Consider the following 21,553-nt stretch of genomic DNA (forward strand, 5'->3'; position numbering starts at 1 on the left):
ATATTATTATTCAGTATTCAGTATTTTAGTTTGTTTCGATAACATACGTTTAGTTAAAGGGGAACCTTTTTTTTACAAGGTTTGTTTTTTTTTCCATTGCTAATAACATAATCTAACCAAGATTATGTTGTTAAAGAGTTTCAATGCAATACAGAAGTTTTATTATGGTATGTTTATAATGGGTGCTTAGTTACAACTATTCTAAACGGATATCCTCAGTCTGTCTTCCTGTAATCCTGTTCCTGGAACTCTTTCCCCATTGCCCTATTCAGAGTTAGTCCAATACCACTGCCACCCCCCATCCCAAACTTAGCAGGCCATTCCCATTCACCCCATTCCCCAAGTCCATTCCTCCAGTCCATCCCTCTCCTCAATCTTTAGTCTGCTCATTCTTGCCTCAGAGCACTTCACAACCCGACTCTCCCCCCTCCCCAACCATTCTTCTTCTCCTGTCAGCCTCACCTCCCAGTCAGTTTTTATTTGCTTGAAATTAATTAGTCTGTTGCTGTTAGAGTATAAGAGTACATTATGACATCATAGTACAAGAAAAAAAATAAGTAAGAACAGATCACGAGGTCCCTTGGACCTGCCATGCCATTCTGTATGAACAGGGCAGATTTTCCCCTGTCATCATCTTCTCCTCTGTGCCATTCCGCTTAGCCTTCAGTTCCCTGACCTTTCAAAAATTATCTGTTCTCTCTTTACATGTTCCCAATGATCATGCAGCCACAACCTTCCAGGTTAGAGAATTACAAGAATTTATTCTCATCTTTGAGAATTTTCTATGCACAGTTTTTAATGGCCACTTGCTAACCCTGAAGAATATTAAATATTAGCCTTATTTATCACACATACATTGAAACACAATGAAATTCATCTTTTGTGTCAAAGATGAGCTGGGGGCAGCCTGCAATTTTCACCATGTTTCCGGCACCAACGTAGCGTGCACACAACTTACGAACCCTAACTTGTACGTCTTTGGAATGTGTGAGGAATCTGGAGCGTCTGAAGGACCAGACAATCACGAGGAGAACATACAAACTCCTTACAGACAGCAGCAGGAACTGAGCCCTAATCTTACAGCTGGGTGGAGGAGCAACACCTTGTATTCCAACTGGGTAGTTTCCAACCTGAAGACATGAAAAAATTTCCCTCCCCCTCTCGTTTTCATCTATTCCCCACACCGGCCTCTTCCCTCTTCTCACCTGCTTATCACCTCCCCTGGGGTCCTCTCCTCATTTCCTTTTGCTTATGGTCCACTCTTCTATCAGATTCCTTCCACTCCAGCCCTTTACTTTTCCTACCCACCTGGCTTCCCCTATCATCTTCTAGCTATCTAACTATCCTCCTCCCCCCACCTTTTTTTATTCTGGTGTCTTCTCCCTTCTTTTCCAGCCCTGCTGAGGTGTCTCAGCCCGAAATGTCGACCGTTTGTTCATTTCCATGGATGCTGCCTCATCTGCTGAGTTCCTCCAGCGTTGTGTGTATCTTGCAGCTGGAGCTGTAAAGTGTTATGCTAACTGCTATGCTGCCACACTGACCCCTTGTTGGCCATTCAACCACTACTGGAATTATCAACTACCCTGTCACACCCCCTAAAGATCTGCTTGTGTCAATAAGATCACCGCTTATTCTCCAAAACTCTGAAGAAGATAGATCTAATTCCTTCAGTCACTGGTAATAGAAATTTCCAGGAATAACAATATCAAGGTGTCATTGACTTCTTGACCACTTGCAGGACTGCTTGCTAACATTTTGCAATTTGTGCATACCTATGCCTTGACCTCCCTGTACTTCACTCATCAGCAATTTTTCATCATTTAGATAATAGTCCACCATTAGATTCCTCTTACTGAAGTGCTTGACCCCACATTTAAATCAACCTATCAAGTTTTCAGCCACTTACTCAACCAATCCACATCCTGCTACAGACTAAGATTCTCATTGCAACATACCCTCCCATTTGTTTTCATATCATCAGCAAGCTTGGATACTTTACTGTCAAATCCCTCCTCTGGGTAATATAATTATTAATATAATTATTTCAATTAATGTATATCATAAGACATTAATGTTCATCATGAGGTTGTGATATTCCGTGTCCTGTCTTGTCAATACACAGCTCCGCAAACCTACACTGCTTGGTACGTTGCTAATCTGCATTCTGTAGGAGCGATGTAGGAAATGGTAGTTTATTCTTTTCTTTCCTACATAAGTGATATGATTGGAGAGTCTTCCCAAGGAAATCCTTATTACGTACGTGCAAAGTGAGAGTTTTGGTAAGATTGAGAATCCTACACTGTGGTCATGCAGCACAGTTATTTAGTTAGGGCTTTGATCCTGCCTTATTGCTTTCTGCTATGTCTGATACTCAGTCAATGCTTTCTGTTCCTTTACCAGGTGTGTTTCTTTGTTGGGCTTTACTACAATGTCATTATCGGTTGGAGTATATTTTACTTTTTCAAATCCTTCCAGTCTCCACTTCCATGGAGCGAGTGCCCACTGATCACCAATGGCACTGTTACCAGTAAGTAATTGATTTCATTCAGTGGTGGGTCAGTAATTCTGTTTTCCATCCTTTGTTCTTTCAGTTTCTCGTCTCTGAATGTTCTGATTCCAGGAATGATCTCCAGAGAGCTAATCAGGAAGGGAATATAAGCCATTGGCTCAATTTCAGGAAATGTCAACTAGAATTCCATGCCAAGTTACTGGAAGACAGACTCTGTGACCCTGTGCAGAACCTTGATAAGGTTCCTTTACTAAGAACTAAAGCTCCCCTAGGTTTTCTCACACCCCATTCTTTCAGATTTAAGTGATATTTCATAGAGGAGCTTCACCACATAATTGTACTTTGTGTGGTTGTTTGTTTTTCTATGATCAGTGGGTGAGAACCAGAAGTTATGGTCCCAAATAAGGATTGCTGTTTTAATAATGTTGGATCTTCAAGTTTTTTTGTGATACTCTTTCTAGGGCTAGGGTAGGGTATCTCAGAAAATTGATGCTTTTTGATCTGTGAAATCATTTTTCTAATTGTAAAATTGTCCTTAGGACTCTGTGACAGGAGTTGCTGATAATAAAATTTCTCAGATGAAGTACGGTATCTTCCTTGGGCAATGTCACTCCCTGAAGTATTGGTTGGAATCTTTCCTTAGAGTCTTCCTTGCCAACTCAGCCTCTTGCCCCACGGTAACGTAGCACGACACTATTACAGCTCGGGCATCAGAGTTTGGAGTTCAATTCCACCACTGTTTGTAAGGAGATCATGTGGGTTTCTACTGGGTGCTCTGGTTCCTCCCACATTCCAAAGATGTAATAATTAGTAGATTAATTGATCATTGAATATTGTCCTGTAATTAAGCTACTCTTAAATAAGTGGGTTGCTGGGTGGTGCAACTCTTTGAGCCAAACGGCCCTGTTCTGCATTGATTTCTAAATAGGTATTCAGATGTACTTCCCTAAGCATACTCCTGTGATTGACTAACTGTTTGGCTATGGGTTTGTGCTCTGGATCAACAGAAACATAGAACACCTGAAATTGCACTAATCTTTTTCTTAACACTCAGTGAAGTTGGTGCTAACACTAATATAATTGTTTTTGCTCTTACATCAGTTATAGAGCCAGAATGTGACAAGAGCTCAGCTACAACCTACTTCTGGTACAGAAATACACTGAACATCTCCAACAATATTAACGATGGAGGTGGTCTCAATTGGAAGATGACTCTCTGCCTGTTGTCTGCCTGGTTTATTGTAGGATTATGTACAATCAAGGGCATCCAGTCATCTGGCAAGGTAAATCTTTCAGTTCAAATAGGGAAAGGACTGAATGTTTTTTGCTCTTAGCCATATTCTGGGACAGTTTAATGAGACTGCATTGAATATTCTCCATTCTGACTTTATCTCACCCTTTCTCTTCTCTTCACCTGCCCATCACTTCCCTCTAGAACTTCTCCTCCTCCCCGTTTTTCCATGGTCCATTGTCCTCTCCTGTCAGATTCCTTCTTCTTCAGCCCTTTACATTTTCCACCTATCACCTCTCAGCTTCTCACTTCATCCCACCTGCCTACCTTTCCCCTCACCTGGTTTTACCTATCACTTGCCAGTTTGTTCTCCTTCTCCTCTCCCCACCTTCTTATTCTGGCCTCTTCCCCCTTCCTTTCAAGTCCTGGTGAAGAGTCTTGGGTCAAAACATTGACTGTTTATTCCTCTCATCAGATACTGCCTGATCTGCTGAGTTCCCTCAGCATTTTGTGTGTGTTGCTCTGGATTTCCAGCATCGGCAGAATCTCTTGTATTTATGATTAGCTGTATAGAATATGTTTTGTTGTCATTATGACTCATATTGCAATCATCCTGGGAGACTTTGAGATGACATTGATGGAGCTTAATCTGTCTCTAATGTTTAGAGGGTCGGAATTGAACTCATTTCACTGTCTATTGAATTTGTCCTTGCCGATCCTTTGGAATATTTAATGGCGTAGTATAGGAGGAGATCTATTTTGTATTTATCCCATGCTGTATCTGCGATGGGAGTGTTTGTAGGGCAGTCATAGAGTCATAGTTCACTCTTGCACCAGAACGGGTCCTTTGACTCATCAAGTCCACTTTGAGCTGTTTCTGCCGAGATCCATCAACCTACACCTGAACCGCAGCCCTCCATACTGCTCACACCCATGTACTTATCCCAAGCAGTTCCTAAGTGTAGAAATGGAATCTACAGTGTTATGGGAAACTCAAGAGATTAAAGATTATGGAGTTTGGAGCTAAAAAACAAACTGCTTGAGGAACTTAGTCATGCCACAACTGTAGAGTTAAGTGGACTGTTGACATTTCACATCAAACACTCCATCAAGTTTATTCTATAATATCAGAGCTAAACGTTGAAACTAGACTGATGTAGTGTTTTGTGTTAACGGAGTAGTATTCTGGCTCCCTGTGACTTCTCAGGTACATTTCCATGCGTTTGCATTCACTTTTTCAGGTGATGTACTTCAGTTCTCTGTTTCCGTATGTTGTCCTGATCTGTTTCCTGATTCGAAGTCTCCTACTCAGAGGTTCAATTGATGGAATTCTCCACATGTTCACTCCTAAGGTACTTCAGCTCTTGCATTGCAGTTTGGGATTTACTTTAGAAAACAGACGGCTGTTGCCGAGCTAGGTGCTGCTGGAATGTGTATGCCTGGTGTTTGGAGCACCACACTCCACACAAGAGCCCCTGGCTTTATCCTCCTTTCTGGGGGTAAACGCCCCGGCACATGGTGAATCTTGGAGATGGGTAGGAGTGGAAATCACCTTTGGAAAGGACATATCCTGAAGACTGGAGCCCCACTTGTCCCTCTGATACTCATGCCACAAAAAGAGAGGTAGGGATGGGGCTGTAAACCTGCCAGTTTATTATTTTGTAAATCAAATTTCAACCAAACGAACAAGTGTATTTCTCATTTTTGATTCATAAATACTGATGAAGTTCATTCATTTGGGGTTGATTTACATCCCCTCCCCTCGACGTTCCCTCCCCTACATTGGAAGAAAGAGTGCAGAGGTAAAGCTTTAGTGTTAAGGAGTCTTTGTCTCTGGTGAGAAAGTCCAACCAGCTAAGTGGACTGAAGGCCAGTTTGAATTCTATTGTTTTGTCCTTTTTTCTTATCCATCATCCACCACCCCACCATACATACAGACACACACACACACACACACACACACACACACACACACACACACCACATCAGAACTTCCTTGCTTTCTTTTATCAATGCTTGTTGCCACTCCTGAACAAAACTTTAAACCCCACCAACAGACAGGCACAGGTACAATGGCAGAGCCCTATTCACTGACTTGGTGAGGTCAGTGAACTGGTTTGCAAATATCAATCAAAGTTGTATGCAAATTCTGACCCAGCACTTATCCACTGCAAAGTGGACCCAGTTTCAGTTGTGCTTACGTTAAGTTGTCCTTTGTATATTATTAGTCAATATTAGTATAGTAACGGGTGGCGCAGTGGAGATAATGTACATCTCTGCCAAAGGAGGTGTAAGGAGCTCCTTCACTAGTCTGCAGTTCGCCCTTAGACAAGGTGTAGCACCTACTTAGCCCCCCACCCCCACCGATTAGGGTCATGTGAAACCATGGGAGCAGGTGGTGAATGGCCACATGAACAGCGGGTACATACCACTGAGTCCTGGTTATGCAACCACTGACAGCAGGCAGACAATTTCTGAAGATTATAGATAATGGCTAGGGTCACCTGTCTGTAAAGGCAATGGGAAACTACTTACGTAGAAAAATTAGCCAAGGACAATCATGGTCAAAAGACCATGATTGCCCACATCATATGACATGGCGCATAATGATGGTGATGATTAGTATATTATTAATTTGTCGTTTCAGTTGGAGAAGATGATGGAACCGCAGGTATGGAGGGAAGCAGCTACACAGGTCTTCTTTGCTCTTGGTCTTGGGTTTGGGGGAGTCATCGCCTTCTCCAGTTACAACAAGAAAGACAACAACTGCCATTTTGATGCAGCCCTTGTGGCTTTCATTAATTTCTTCACCTCTGTTCTGGCAACACTTGTGGTGTTTGCGGTCCTAGGGTTCAAAGCCAATGTGATGAATGAGAAATGTGTCATAATGTAAGTTTGTCTCAGTTTCATGGAATATTATGTGTACTGAAATGTGAGAGAATATCTTCATCCCCTCCCCAAAAGAAATGGGAGAATGTGCTTCCAGGATTCACCTTATTCCTGCGATCTCATTAGATTCGGGGTCCACGGACCCTTTGGTTAATGGTATTGATCCATGGCATAAAAAGGTTGGGAACCGGAACCAATATGGTTTAACACATCATGCCTTCTTATCACAAAATAATTAAGATTCAGGAAACTGCTTTTCTTTCCTCTCCCTTGCATATGTGGTGTTTTTTGCCTTTATTCCTGTGTGTTTGCACACTGCATATTCACTCTTTTTCTCCATTGTAAGAGCAGTAAAAGCTCCTGCACTCGTCATTTCTGACCTCAGCTGCACGGTAATGCACAGCAGCCAAGTCATAGGAACCAGTCACTTCAGAAGCTCCGTTCTGGTGTTTATCTACAACACCAAGCGTTGTTCATGACACTAAACAAGATATCCATTGCCTTTCTGCGCTATGTGTTTACATAGGCTGCCCTTGCTTTGTTTCCTTCCTCCATTCCAGCTGGTAACAAGTTCCACATTCCCATAACTGCTTTAGATAGGGTGAGCAGAGGCAAGATGTTTCCATTAGCAGATGGTTTAGTGATGTGAACAGCTGATTTGATATTTGGGACAAAAGACGCACAGTTGACATTTAGCTCTCACTGCCTGCGCATATGAAGGGAGCGTAATCGTGACTTTAATGCATAAATTGAATGAACACCTGAGGAGAAATAATTTGGAGGGTTATCAAAGTTCAAAATAAATTTATTAACAAAGTATGTGTTGGGCACCATATAGTACCTTGAGATTCATTTTCTTTCAGGCATTCACATTAGAACAAAGAAATTCAGTAGAATCAATGAGAAACGACACCCAAAGAAAGACTGACAAACAACCAATGTGCAAAAGATGACAAACTTCGCAAATAAAGTAAAGAAAAGAAATAAAAATTACTGAGAACACGAGTTGTAGAGTCCTTGAAAGTGAGTTTATAGGTTGTGGAATCATTTCAGAGTTGAGGTGAATGTAATTATCCCTGCTGGTTCGGGAGCCTAATTGTTGAAGGGTAATAACTGTTGCCATGGTGAAAGAGTGGGTGAATGGGACCTATCCCATCACTCTACCTGGACCTGCCATGGCATTTGTGGACTGAATGACCTCCTTCTATACTTTAAGACTTACATGTGTCTCACCAATCTACTACATACCACTTACTTGTGCCAGCTCAGTATTCTCAGTCCCCGGTGTGGTCTCGATAACCCCCATTCCCCATTCACTGTGCCTTCCCCTCCCCCAGTTCTCCTACCAACCAGCTCTGCAGATGTATCCTGAAGCTTGCACATCATTGTTGTATTGCCTTGTTATTTGAGTTACTGTCGCTTTCCTGTCAATTTGAACCTGCCTGGCCCTTCTCCTCTGACTTCTTTCACTAACAAGGCATTTTCACCCACAGAACTACCACTCATTGGATGCTTTTTTTTTGTTTTTCGCACCATTCTCTGTAATCTAGAGATTTATGCTGAAAATCCTAGGAGATCAGTAATTTCTGAGATACTCAAACTAGTCTGTCCGGGGCTAATGGCCCGAGTCACTTGGATCATTTTTCTTCCCCATTCTAATATTTGGTCTGAACAGCAACTGAATCTTTTGACAATGTCTGCGTGCTGTTATGCTTTGAGTTACTGCCACATGATTGGCTGATTAGGTTTTTACAGTAACAAATAGGTGTAGAGCTGTACCAAATAAAGTGGCCAGTGAGGGTAGTTTTATGAAGTATAGTGTACTGACATGAAGTTTGATATCCTGCAGATCTGATCTAAATTCTCTGCTGTTTTTGAAGCCCTGTAAGTGTTTCCTTTTTGCAGTCGCCGTCTATTCCTTTTTTGGAAGTCACTACTGAATATGCCTCTACCAATTTTTTACACAGTGCTTTCCGGATCAGCGTGATATGTAAATATTGCTGCGTTCTAATTACCTCTTGATATATATTTAATTTTCTTAAATTGATGTCATCTGGTTACAAATACCTTCTAGCCATGGGAACTATTTCTCATATCAATTCACTTCCTGGTTTTGAATGCCACAGCAAAATCTTCTCATACTCTTCTGTGTTCAAGGGAAGGCAATACCAGCTTCTCCTGTCTCTACATATCTGAAACCTGTTATTTCTGGTACTGTTTCAAAGCTTCTTCCCTGTACAACTCCCATGACATATTTTCTAAAGCACGGTGCCAGAAGCTGAATACAGTTCATTGGAACAGTAAAGCTTAGGGACAGGCTTTTTGGCTCACAATGTCTATAGTGACCATCATGCCAATTTAAGCTGGACATCTGTCTGTATGTGATCTACTCTCTGTGGCCACTTTATTAGGTACACATGTACACCTGCTCATTAATACAAATGTCTAATCAATCATTTGCCAGTAACTCAATGCATAAAAGCATGCAGGCATGGTCAAGAGGTTCAGTTGTTGTTCAGACCAAATGCTGGAATAGGGAAGATATGTGACTTAAGTGACTTTGACTGTGAAATATTTGTTGGCGCCAGATGGGTGGATTGAGTCTCTCAGAAACTGCAGGTCTCCTAGGATTTTCACGCACAACAGTTTCTAGGGTTGGCAGAGAATGGTGAAAAAACAAAAAAAAATCCAGTGAGTGGTGGTTCTGTGGGGGTAAATGCCTTGCTCATGAGAGAAGTCAGAGGAGAGTGTGATACAACAGCGGTGTGCAGAAGAGCATCTCTGAACGCACAATATGTCAAACCTTGAAGTGGATGGACTACAGCAGCAGCATACCATAAAGAAGTGGCTTTTGTATTTTGGATCCAGCTATTATGATGGAGAATTTTGCTAATTTTTGTATTAATTCTAATAGAATTTAAAAGTAGCTTTATTGTGTAACGGTTTGTGCCAGGTGCTGGGATAATTCACCATTTCATGAGTGTGACACAGTGCAAGCTCCTGCCATCTGTGAATGTGTAAATCCATTGTCATTTATTGTATTTTCCTGTGTTTGTGACATTCAGCATTCTAAAAGCCCTTAAATAAATCATTAAAGTCTTCTTGGAGATTCTAAATGCCATGAAGTTCTAAACGCTCATTACATCAGAACTCAGGACAAAAAAAAACAATTAGATGCCAGAGTTTGTTCTGATTAATTAAAGGGATTGTGTTCTTTTTTGAGGACACAGGTTGGGAGTTGAACAGCACATGTGGAAGTGGGGGGTGTGGAGGGGTGAGGAACTGTCGATGCATTTGGTTGAGACCCTGCACAGGAAATGTCGACAATTCCTTTTTCTCCACAGATGCTGCTCAGTCCATTGAATTCCTCCAGCAGCTTGTTTTTCTTGCACCTAATTGCAACATCAGTCTTGTGTCTCTTCTGTATTCTCTGACTGGGCTTGTTGCAATTATGGGATGTGTTAAATGTAAAGAGAGTACGATATAATGAAGCTAGCTTATCTCCAGAACGAGGGGCCACAGTTCCAGAATGAGGGGCCACAGTTTGAGGATAGAGGGGAAGCCTTTTAGGACTGAGATTAGGAAAAACTTCTTCACACAGAGAGTGGTGAATCTGTGGAATTCTCTGCCACAGGAAACAGTTGAGGCCAGTTCATTGGCTATATTTAAGAGGGAGTTAGATATGGCCCTTGTGGCTATGGGGGTCAGGGGGTATGGAGGGAAGGCTGGGGCGGGGTTCTGAGTTGGATGATCAGCCATGATCATAATAAATAGCGGTGCAGGCTCGAAGGGCCAAATGGCCTACTCCTGCACCTATTTTCTATGTTTCTATGTTTCTATGTAAAGAAGCAGGCAAGTAACAGACCATTCAGCCCTTTCCACTATTCAGTATGATTATGGCTAACCCTTTGTCATAATGCCACACTCCTGGTCTCTTGCTACAGCCCCTTGATCCCTTTAGTTATTGAGAAATCTATGTCTTAAATATGTTTAGTGGCTTGATCTCCATAACCTTCTGCGCTATAGAATTCCACAGCTTTGCAATTGACTGAGTGAAGAAGCTTTTCTCTTCTTAGTCCTAAATGTCTTACCCCTTTTCCTAGATCAGAGATGCCCAACATATTTTCATGCCATGGATCTCTACAGTGAACTGAGGGGTTCATGGGAACCCCAGTCCTGGATCTAGTTTATCTCATTTTGTCAGAATTTTGGAAGTTTTACTAAAATCTCCTCTCATTCTGCTGTGATGTATAGATATATCATGGATATTCTTTGATGAAGGAGATCAGTTGTACCCATGGAAATAATGTCATACATTAAGCTCTCCCATTCATCCATTTTCCACCAACTCCCCCAGATTCTATCACGTGCATAACAGGGGGAGTTTACCATGGGCAATCAAACTACCAACCTGCACATTTTTGTGGATATGGGAGGAAACCAAAGCACTTGAGGGGATTTCATGTAGAACGTACAAACTCCACATGCTCAAACACAAGATCCAGATGAAACCTGGGCTACGCCATTGCTCCACCCCATTTGGCAGCCCTTTCATCCCAGGAGTCAATCTGGGGAACCTATTTTATGCTCCCTCTATGGTAGGTATATCCTTACCACAGAGGGTCAGCTGGGTAGCGTAACGGTTAACGCATCGCTTTACAGCACCAGCCACCAATCAGGTGTCAATTCCTATTCCTGTATGGGGTTCATACGGTCTCCCGGTTACTGCGTGGGTATCCTCCGGGTGCTCTGGTTTCCTTCTACATTCCAAAGGTGTACAGTTAGGGTTAGAGAGCTGTGGGCATGCTCTGTTGGTGCCAGGTGTGTGGTAACACTTGTGGGTTGCTCAGCACTAATACTCGCTGATTTGATTTGGAGCATATCACTGTATGTTTCAAAGTACCTGTGACAAATAAAGCTAAGCTTTCTTTATAGGCAATAGACAATAGGTGCAGGAGTAGGCCATTCGGCTCTTCGAGCCAGCACCGCCATTCACTGTGATCATGGCTGATCATCCACAATCAGTATCCAGTTCCTGCCTTATCGCTATAACCTTAGATTCTGCTATCTTTAAGAGCTCTATCCATCTCTTTCTTGAAAGCATCCAGAGACTTGGCCTCCACTGCCTTCTGGGGCAGAGCATTCCACATATCCACCACTCTCTGGGTAAAAAAGTTTTTCCTCAACTCCGTTCTAAATGGCCTACCCCTTATTTTTAAACTGTGGCCTGTGGTTCTGAACTCACCCATCAGCGGGAACATGCTTCCTGCCTCCAGCGTGTCCAATTCCTTAATAATCTTACATGTTTCAATCAGATCCCCTCTCATCCTTCTAAATTCCAGTGTATACAAGCCCAGTCGCTCCAATCTTTCAACATATGACAGTCCCGCCATCCTGGGAATTAACCTTGTGAACCTACGCTGCACTCCCTCAATAGCAAGAATGTCCTTCCTCAAATTTGGAGACCAAAACGGCACACAGTACTCTAGGTGTGGTCTCACCAGGGCCCTGTACAGCTGCAGAAGGACCTCTTTGCTCCTATATTCAATTCCCCTTTTTATGAAGGCCAGCATGCCATTAGCTTTCTTCACTGCCTGCTGTAACTGCATGCTTGCTTTCAGTGACTGATGTACAAGAACACCTAGATTTCTTTGGTAAGGAGATAAAAATTGCACACAATACTCCAGGTTTAGTCCCAGTAAGGTCCTATATAATTGTAATAGCATAGCCAATTTATATCTGTGGTTAAATATCTCAATGATGCTTGAGATTAGAACTCTGCTTGTGCTTTTTTCAATGCAGTTGTTGTTCTGTGCTTGAGTCTGCAAGAAGTATCCTGGATTTTTCTTTCTCCTTTGACAGGAATTCTGAAAAGATTATTGGATACCTGAACTCCAAAGTCCTGAGCCATGATCTGATTCCACCACACATCAATTTCTCACATCTCACAGCTTCTGATTATGCAGAAATGTACAGTGTCATAAAGACAGTGAAGGAGGACCATTTCAAGGAATTAGGGCTGGACACATGTCAGCTGGAGGATGAGCTGGATAAGGTGAGACTGACACAAGTATCTATTTCATAGGATGCTGAAACAGTGAAGGAAGTAAAGAGATGATTCATTTTTCTGTGAGTATACTGAAAAACCTGGAGATTTAATGTTTTACATTTGTTATGAAGTTTGATGTACAGATTTCCAATTTTTTTTACTAAAACAACTGATCTTTCATGTTTTGAGGGAGAGTTTTATCTTTCACACATTTATCGTTTTCAAAATGAAACTGCTGAACAGTGCGTTGCTGTAAATTCGGAGCGGAAAAGAAAATATTGACCTAAAGGCATAGCTGGTTCCTCTGGCAGGAGACTGCCTTCTCAGACAGCCTACAGTGCCTATAATGTAAACAGTCTGTCATATACTCTCAGACCTTGCACAGCCTAAGACAACAGCAGCAGATTAAGAAGCACAAGGAATATCAATTTCAGCTTTGATTTTCATCTATTAGACTTCAGCATGTAGAGGGTCACAGAGGGGAAGCAGTTTGAGTGAAATTCCTGATAGCCTGTCCTGTTTGAGGCAGAGCGCCTCATGAAACAGCAGCAGCTATCTCCAAACCATTGACTTTTAGTTACAGTATTCATGACATTGAACCGCACAGGCCTTTTAAAAAAACATTAATGAACAAGGACCGCATCTCTCAGTGGGATTGACTCAATTGCTTATTCACAACACACCTGCTGAAAGCACTTCATTTTCGTTCATGTCATCTCCGCATTAATATCTCTCTTCCTCCTCCTGTCACCAAAGAAAGAGATTGATGCTTCCTGTCAGTTTTGAACACTGACTCCAGAATAAGACTTCAGTGTTACTGATTAAAAGTCCCTGCAGGATTGGCACATTCAATAAAGTTTTTTTTTAGAAACATTACTTAATTAAGTGGCTGGTGGGAATCAGTTGTTTTGGATGGGTTATGAATGATTTACCTGTAATTTCCCTCTCAAGTCTTTGTATTTCACATGGGTGCACTACTTGTCTGAAAATCCAGAGCAACACACACACAAAATGCTGGAGGAAAACAGCAGGTCAGGCAGCATCTATGGAGATAAATAAACAGCCCACGTTTCTTGCTGTTTCCATTGTCACCATTCTTGGCCACCCAACCCCTGCCCATTCTGTGCTTTCCTTACCTGTGTTATTTTCCCCTTTAATTCAAAGGTTCAAAACTTAAATTATTATCAAAGGATACAACTCTGAAATTTTTCTTCTCCAGATAGCCACAAAACCCAGAAAGAAAAGAATGGCAGTGCAATCATCAACCCCCAAATGCCTCCTCCCTGCACAAAAACGAACAAAAATGGAACATCAACTCCCAATTCCCCCTCCCCCAATTCAAAAAAAACGAGGAATATTGGACAAAAAACACAGAATAAAAAAAAGCTGTAAGACTGAAAAAGAAAACATCTATAGTCCAAGTCCATATCCAGAACACAGAAAACCTAGATTACATTCTCCGGGCACAGCGGCAGATTTTTCCCTCTCCGTAAGCAGAGTGATCTCACCAGCGATAAAAGGGCAGTCTCCCCTCTCTGTAGTTTTTCCCAACACTGCCATGGTCATACCTGGTTCTATTCCTACCAGTGATAATTTACATTTTACAGTATTTTTATCCTTGTCCTTTCATGTCACAAACTGTCACATCACTTCTTGCATTATTCCAATCTACGTCCTGACACATTGACACTGTTCCCATTATTGGCTTTAGTGCTGCACCCTGTCTTTCACATCCTGCATTATCCATTCACTGTATAGACCAAGCTGCGCTATGCTTGCACTGATTCTATATTTAGCCCATCATATCCATATAGCTATGCCCAGTCACACTACTTCTGTTTACTCAGTACTAGCATGCGCCAGCTACTCCCCTATGCCCAGTCATATCGCATACTATACTCACTTGTGCCCAGCCATGCCTCCCAGCATACAGTATCTGCTGTGGGCACCAAGTAAGTTTACCCGAAATGTACAGAATCCATACAATGGTTTATACTGATAAATTAACGGCAACTAAATAAACTAGAAAACTAGAAGTTCCCCACTAATGGGGTATTGGACTGATTAACATGAATTAAGCGTGTAGGTGCAACAAGATCTCCACTGATATTGGTCAGCAACTGGGATATGGAATTACTTAAAATACATCAAGGGAATACAGAGAGTAGGGGGAAAATAGGCTGAGTATGTCTGCAGAAATGAATAAACAATAGACTTTTCATGGTGGGACTCTTCTTCAGATCCCGAATAAGCGTCTCGGCCTGAAATGTGGACAGTTTATTCATTTCCAAAGATCAGAATCAGGTTTAATATCACCGACATATGTTGTGAAACTTGTTAAATTAGTGGCAGCAGTACAATGCAATACATGATAATATAGAAAAAACAATAAATCAATTACAGTAAGTGTGTGTGTATATATTAAATAGTTAAATAAGTAGTGCAAAAATAGAAATAAAAAGTAGTGAGGTACATGGTTTCAATGTCCATTTAGAAATTGGATGGCAGAGGGGAAGAAGCTGTTCCAGAATCGCTGAGTGTCTGCCTTTAGGCTTCTATACCTCCTTCCTGACAGTAACAATGAGAAGAGGGCATGTTCTGGGCGATGGGGGTCCTTAATAATGGACGCTGCCTTTCTGAGGCACCGCTCCTCGAAGATGTCTTGGATACTATGGAGGCTGTCCAAGACATGATGGAGCTGACTAATTTTGCAACTTTCTTTTGACTCTGTGCAGTAGACCCCACCCCGATACCAGACAGTGATGCAGCCTGTCAGAATGCTCTCCATGTTTCATCTGCAGAGGTTTTCAAGTGTTTTAGGTAACAAACCAAATCTCCCCAAATTCCTAATGAAGTATAGCCGCAGTCTTGCCTTCTTTATAGCTGCATCAATTTGTTGGCGCCAGGTTAGATCCTCAGAGATATTCCACCCAGGAACCTGAAATTGCTCGCTCTCTCCACTTCTGATCCTTCTATAAGGATTGGTTAATGTTCCCTCGTCTTATCCTTTCTGAAATCCACGATCAGCTCTTTGGTCTTACTGACATTGAATGCAAGGTTGTTACTGCGACACCACAAACTAGCAAGGATTATCTCTCTCCTGCCTGACTTGCTGGGTTTCTCGAGCAGTTTACGTGTGTTGCACTGAATTTTCAGCATCTGCAGAATCTCCTGTGTTTCTGAATATATCTGCACCGATTGAAGAGAAAATCATAGACTGGATGGCTGGAGGAATTGGAAGGAATGATGTGGAAAAGAGTGCTAAAATGGCTGAAGGGAATACTGTAGTTGGGAGGGGTGGAGAGTAGATGGGTCTCTAGATGGGCTGAAGGTCTTCTCTTGCCTAAAATGGTTCGGCAGATCCAGAAGTTTCTCTCAGTGATTCACTGCTCCATACACAAAGTACTTTGTAGATGTCTTCCGTGGTATAATCAGTGGAAGATGGAAATTAACCAATTGATACACTGTTCTCACTGTAAGATACTGTGAAAAAAATAACGATGAATAAGGTGTCATTTAGATTTTAATGGTGTTTTAATCCATACATTTCATGTTGCACCTGTCTAATCCTAAGGAAGTACCTTTATAATTGTTTTCGTTTCCTCAGATATTTGTTTTGAAGTAATATACCTACTTCAAACAATATTAATAAATTCCAATTAACACTTATTTATGATACTTCTCTTTATTCATTTTGTTTGTTTATTTCCTCAGAATGATGTTAAATCAGTTAACAAAAAGCGATAATTACTTGCTGGTTTGCTTTCTTCACTGTGATTGGCTGGTCAACTTCCTTAATGATATCAGTGTTGTGGGTTTCAGGGATCCCATAGAACTGACAGCTGACAAAAGTTTACATAAGAAAACATGAAATCCATAATACAGGGATTAACTGGACCTCTTTGAGACCAGAATCGGAATCAGGTTTATTATCACCTGTATTTGATGTGAAATTTGTTAACTTAGCATCAGCAGTTCAATGCAATACATAATCTGGCAGAGAGAGAAAAATGATAAATAAAATAAAACATAATAAATAAACAAGTAAATGAATTACATATATTGAATAGATTATTAAAAATGTGCAAAAACAGAAATACTGTATATTAAAAAAGTGAGGTAGTGTCCAAAGCTTCAAAGTCCATTCAGGAATCGAATGGCAGAGGGGAAGAAGCTGTTCCTGAATGTGTGCCTTCAGGCTCCTGTATCTCCCACCTGATGGTAACAGTGAGAAAAGGGCATGCCTGGGTGCTGGAGGTCTTTTATAATGGACGCTTCCTTTCTGAGACAGCGCTCCCTAAAGAGCTCTCTACCCTCAATACCCACAACAAAGTTGGGGCAAATCTGATTAAAGATATGTGAAAGAACCTCAGGGCATGTAAACAGAAAAGTTTACTTTATCAAACGAGGATAATTCTGAACCTAATTTACATACAACTCACCAATTATTTCCACAGTAGGAACTAGGCTGAAGATTTGAGATACTTTATTGAAATCTCACTGATGTCGCAGTTGACTGATTTGCAGTTGGACCTGCAACAATAATACCTTTGCTACCATTCACTTGATCTTTCTGATCTCTTGCAGTCGGTACAGGGAACAGGCTTGGCATTCATTGCCTTCACAGAGGCAATGACCCATTTCCCAGCTTCCCCCTTCTGGTCCGTGCTCTTCTTCCTGATGCTCATTAATCTTGGACTGGGCAGCATGATGGGAACAATGGAAGGAATCATGTCGCCAATTGTTGACACATTTAAAGTTCGCAAAGAGCTTTTAACAAGTAAGTTTCTGCATTTCAATACTGCCTACAACTGAAGTCATGTCTGATCTATTCAGTTTCTGCTTATATATTTTGGTGAAGATTTACATTCATAAAATTGACAAATGGCAGCAATAATATCATACACACCCAAACCTAGGTGCAGGATGAGTTGACTTCAATAGGGTAGGAGAAATTATTGCTTTGCAAAGGGTTCTTAGACTGAATTCATTAGTGACTGAAGCTAAGGTCTCATTAATGTCTAAGAGCAGGATAGAATAGAATAATAAGGAGCTAAAATCTCAGGAGCGGAGGTTCCCGGGTTCGAAACTAGTCGGGTCCGCTCCCGAGTACGCTTTCCATCTGTGCCGGGTTGAGTGTCGAGATCACAACTCGACCTCGTAAGGTGGAGGGAGAATACTGCAAAGGTGTCTGTGTGAGGGGTGGCGCATCACACAGTCTCTCTCTCTTGCTCCGCACCTTGTGAAGGCCATGAGAGGGACATCATCACGGACGCACGCACACATGGACGCGCAGATGCGCACACACTCGCAGTCTCGCACGCATACAGGCACACGCCAAAAAAAAAAGGAAAGATGGAGCAAGTATGCACCAGTGATACTGATGCTGCAGTCCCAAGTGTTTATAAATCACGCAAGTGTCTGGATGAAGGTTCTAAGGCATGGCTGCAAAATTTACTGATGAAACTATGGTAGATGGAGAGGTAAGTTGAGAGAGGGGCATAATGTAATTATAAAGAGATAGATACAGTTCAAGGGAGTCTGCAAAGTTCTGGAAAGTAGAGTATAATATGGGAAATATTGTCCATTCAACAGGAAAAATTCAAAAGAAGCCTATTGATTGAATGATGAGTGACAGCAAACACCTGAACTGAAGGGCTTCTGGGTGTACTCATGCATTATTTGCAAAGGCTAATATATTTGTATTTCAAGTAATTAGTGAAGCTAACAATGTTATTTATTGGGAGAAAATTGAATACAAAAATAGGGAGGCCATGTTTCAATTACATAGGGCATTAAGAGACCTCTCTTGTATTCCCTGTTCCTCAAAGGGTGTGGAAGCAGAGTCTTTGATTAATTTTAAGGCACATAGATAGATATTTATAACAGAGATGAGGAGGAATTTCTTTCACCAGAGGGTGGTGAATCTGTGGAATTCATTACCACAGGCAGCTGTGGAGGCCGGGTCATTGGGTATATTTAAAGCTGAGCTTGATAGGGACTTGATGAGTAAGGTTGTCAAAGGTTACAGAGAGAAGGCAGGAGAGCATAAATCAGCCATAATGGAATGGCAGAGCAGACTCGATGGGCTGAATGGCCCAATTCTGTTCCTATGACTTATTGCCTTATTTGATAAGTAAATGGATGGAAGCTAAAGTTAAAGATCACAGCTAGAGTTAAGGTAGGAAAGAAATCAGCACTGATCTTATTAAAAGGTAAAGCAGGCTAAGCAAGTCTGCTCTTAACTCGTGTTCAGGTTATCATATCTGCATCTCATGAAATGGGTCTCCTTCTGGCGAGAAGATCTGTAGGGACAAAGACCACTGGACGGTTACTTTACCAAAAATGGTGTATAATGCTTGGGCTGATTGCCTTTCCACATTCTGAAAACTTTTGTTCTAGGCTTCAGGGTGAATTTCAGATAGAACTTGATTTCCAATCTCAATGCCTTGGATGTGTTTGTGCTTTTCCCACAGTCGGTTGCACGACGGTTGCTTTCTCAATCGGACTCATCTTCGTCCAGCGTTCTGGGAACTACTTTGTCACAATGTTTGATGATTATTCTGCCACACTGCCCCTCACTATTGTGGTTATTTTGGAAAATATATCTGTATCTTGGATTTATGGGACAAAAAAGTAAGTGCCTTCAAATCCTTGTCTTCAATGCTTACAGGGGTTGTATCCTTCCGCTGTTAAATGGCTCACATCCACAAATAGATTATCATGTGCTCAGGGTATGTTAAGTCATTTCACAACCAGTCAATTACTTCTGGAGATCATTTACACAAGAGGTACTGCAGGTGCTGGTAATCTTGGGCAAACACACACACAATGCTGGAAGAACTCAGGAAGTCGGGCAGCATCTATGGAGGAGACCTGAAAAAGAGGCTCACTCTAAAATGTCTACTCCCCTCCATAGAGGCTGCATGACTTACTGAGCTCGTCCATCATTCCGTGTGTTTTGGAGGGTATTTACTCTGTGTTTCCAGATCACACAGACAGCTATATACTAAACAACAAGATTTCACATGGAATATTGAGATAAATGACCTTATTGAGGGATAAATGTTGCTCAGATCAACTAAGTGCTCTCCATAGCCCTTTAAGAATGTGTAATGGATCCTTTAACATGCGACTAGGTTTTAGTTTATATCTTACAGTATCTAGACAATAACACACTTGAGTTCTCGTATATCTCCTTTGCTCTACCCTTTTGGCAAGCATTCTACCTTATTGTTTCCCCTTTAATAATGCCACTCTCCCTCAGCATTACTACTTTCAATAGCCCCTTCATTAGTGTATTTTTCCCTCAGCTCTCCAATAGCATTAACTGCATCGAAGGTATAGCATTAAGGTTTCCCTTGATGCAGTTACAAAGAAGGCCTCACAGCATTAGTATATAGCATATAGTAATGAACTATATTTCATACTATATGCATTAGCATATAGTGATGAACTATATTTCATTAGCTTTAAGGGTTTCAAAGGTACATTTAATGTCAGAGAAGTGTATACAACATACATCCTGAAATGCTTTTCCTTCGCAATCATCCACGAAAACAGAGGAATGCCCCCAAAGAATGATGACAGTTAAATGTTAGAACCCCAAAGTCCCCCCCCCAGCTCCCCTCCTGTAAGCGGCAGCAAGCAACAATCCCCCCTCCCCCCCACAAGCAAAAAAAAAAGGAATTGGCACCCACCACCGAACACCCAAGCATGCAGCAAAGCAAAGCAAAGACGAGGGCTTCCAGTACCCCAAAGACTACTCGTTCATCTAGTATTTGACATACCACAGGCTTTCTCTGTCCCTAATAAGGGAGAAAGCAATGTCTCCATTTCACAGCGAGAGGGGGGACGTAACAAATAACTCACTGGTTTAGGAGTTTGACGTCACCAAAGACATGCAAATTTAAACAGATGTACCATGAGGAGCAGTCTAGCTGGCTGCATCATCACTGTGTGTGTGTGTGTGTGTGTGTGTGTTTGTGTGTGGTGCAAGGTGCAAGGGTGGGGCAACTGCACAGGATTGAAAGAAGCTACAGAAAGTTGTGAACTCAGTCAGCTCTATTATGAGCACTAGCCTCCGTAGCATCCAGGAATCTTCAAGGAGCGATGCCTCAAAAGTTGGCTTCCATCATTCAGGACCTCCATCACCCAAGACAAGCCGCCTTCTCATTGCTACCATCAGAAAGGAGGAACGGGAGCCTGAAGGCACGCACTCAACAATTCAGGAAAAGCTTCTTCCCCTCTGCCATCAGATTTTTGGAACAGCATTGAACCCATGAACACTAACTCACTACTTTTTTTTAAGCGCCACTTACTTAAAAAATACATATACACACTTACTGTAATTCACAATTTTTAAATTATGTATTGCAATGTACTGCTGCTGCAAAGACAACAAATTCCACAACATATGCCAATGATATTAAACCTGATCTGATTCTAGTTCTGACAGCAGAGCTGTACCTTGGGACTGGCCCCACTGACACTGCAGCTCTCAGTTAGTACCGTGACGGTGCTGTGCTGCCTCTCTGAAGGCACAGCACACCCTGAGTACCGTAGCTCTGACAGTGCACATCTTCCTCAATACTGCATTATTCTGTCAGTTGTACCCTTAGTTCCAGGGTGTAGTTTTCCCATAATTTTCCAAGAGACATTAGAGTTGAAATGGTGATGTTTAGCCCAGTTCACCTGTCAGCTGCAGAGCTGGAAGAGCAGTTCCCAGCCCATGGCATCAGCCAGCCCTGGAGAGGAGAAGCTTAACAGTCCTACTGCAATATTTTAAGAGCATTGTTTCAGGCCTGTGGTTAAGGCCCCTCCTAGATTTTCCTCAATACCTGCAGAGAGATCGATAAACAGCTGCTGTGCAGTG

At 41.8% G+C, this 21,553-nt stretch overlaps 1 protein-coding gene across 1 annotated transcript in view; it reads left to right on the plus strand.

Moving 5' to 3' along the window:
- slc6a17 (solute carrier family 6 member 17) overlaps positions 1 to 21,553 on the plus strand; it is a 61,168-nt gene that overhangs the window by 35,469 nt on the left and 4,146 nt on the right. Inside the window, exons 4-10 of the mRNA XM_072277780.1 lie at positions 2,401 to 2,527; positions 3,611 to 3,792; positions 4,982 to 5,092; positions 6,388 to 6,629; positions 12,492 to 12,684; positions 17,266 to 17,458; positions 19,155 to 19,314. Of these exons, the coding sequence (XP_072133881.1) occupies positions 2,401 to 2,527; positions 3,611 to 3,792; positions 4,982 to 5,092; positions 6,388 to 6,629; positions 12,492 to 12,684; positions 17,266 to 17,458; positions 19,155 to 19,314 (1,208 nt within the window). The remainder of the gene's footprint in view (positions 1 to 2,400; positions 2,528 to 3,610; positions 3,793 to 4,981; positions 5,093 to 6,387; positions 6,630 to 12,491; positions 12,685 to 17,265; positions 17,459 to 19,154; positions 19,315 to 21,553) is intronic.

Source organism: Mobula birostris, chromosome 14, assembly GCF_030028105.1.
Source record: "Mobula birostris isolate sMobBir1 chromosome 14, sMobBir1.hap1, whole genome shotgun sequence".
Classification (NCBI taxonomy): domain Eukaryota; kingdom Metazoa; phylum Chordata; class Chondrichthyes; order Myliobatiformes; family Myliobatidae; genus Mobula; species Mobula birostris.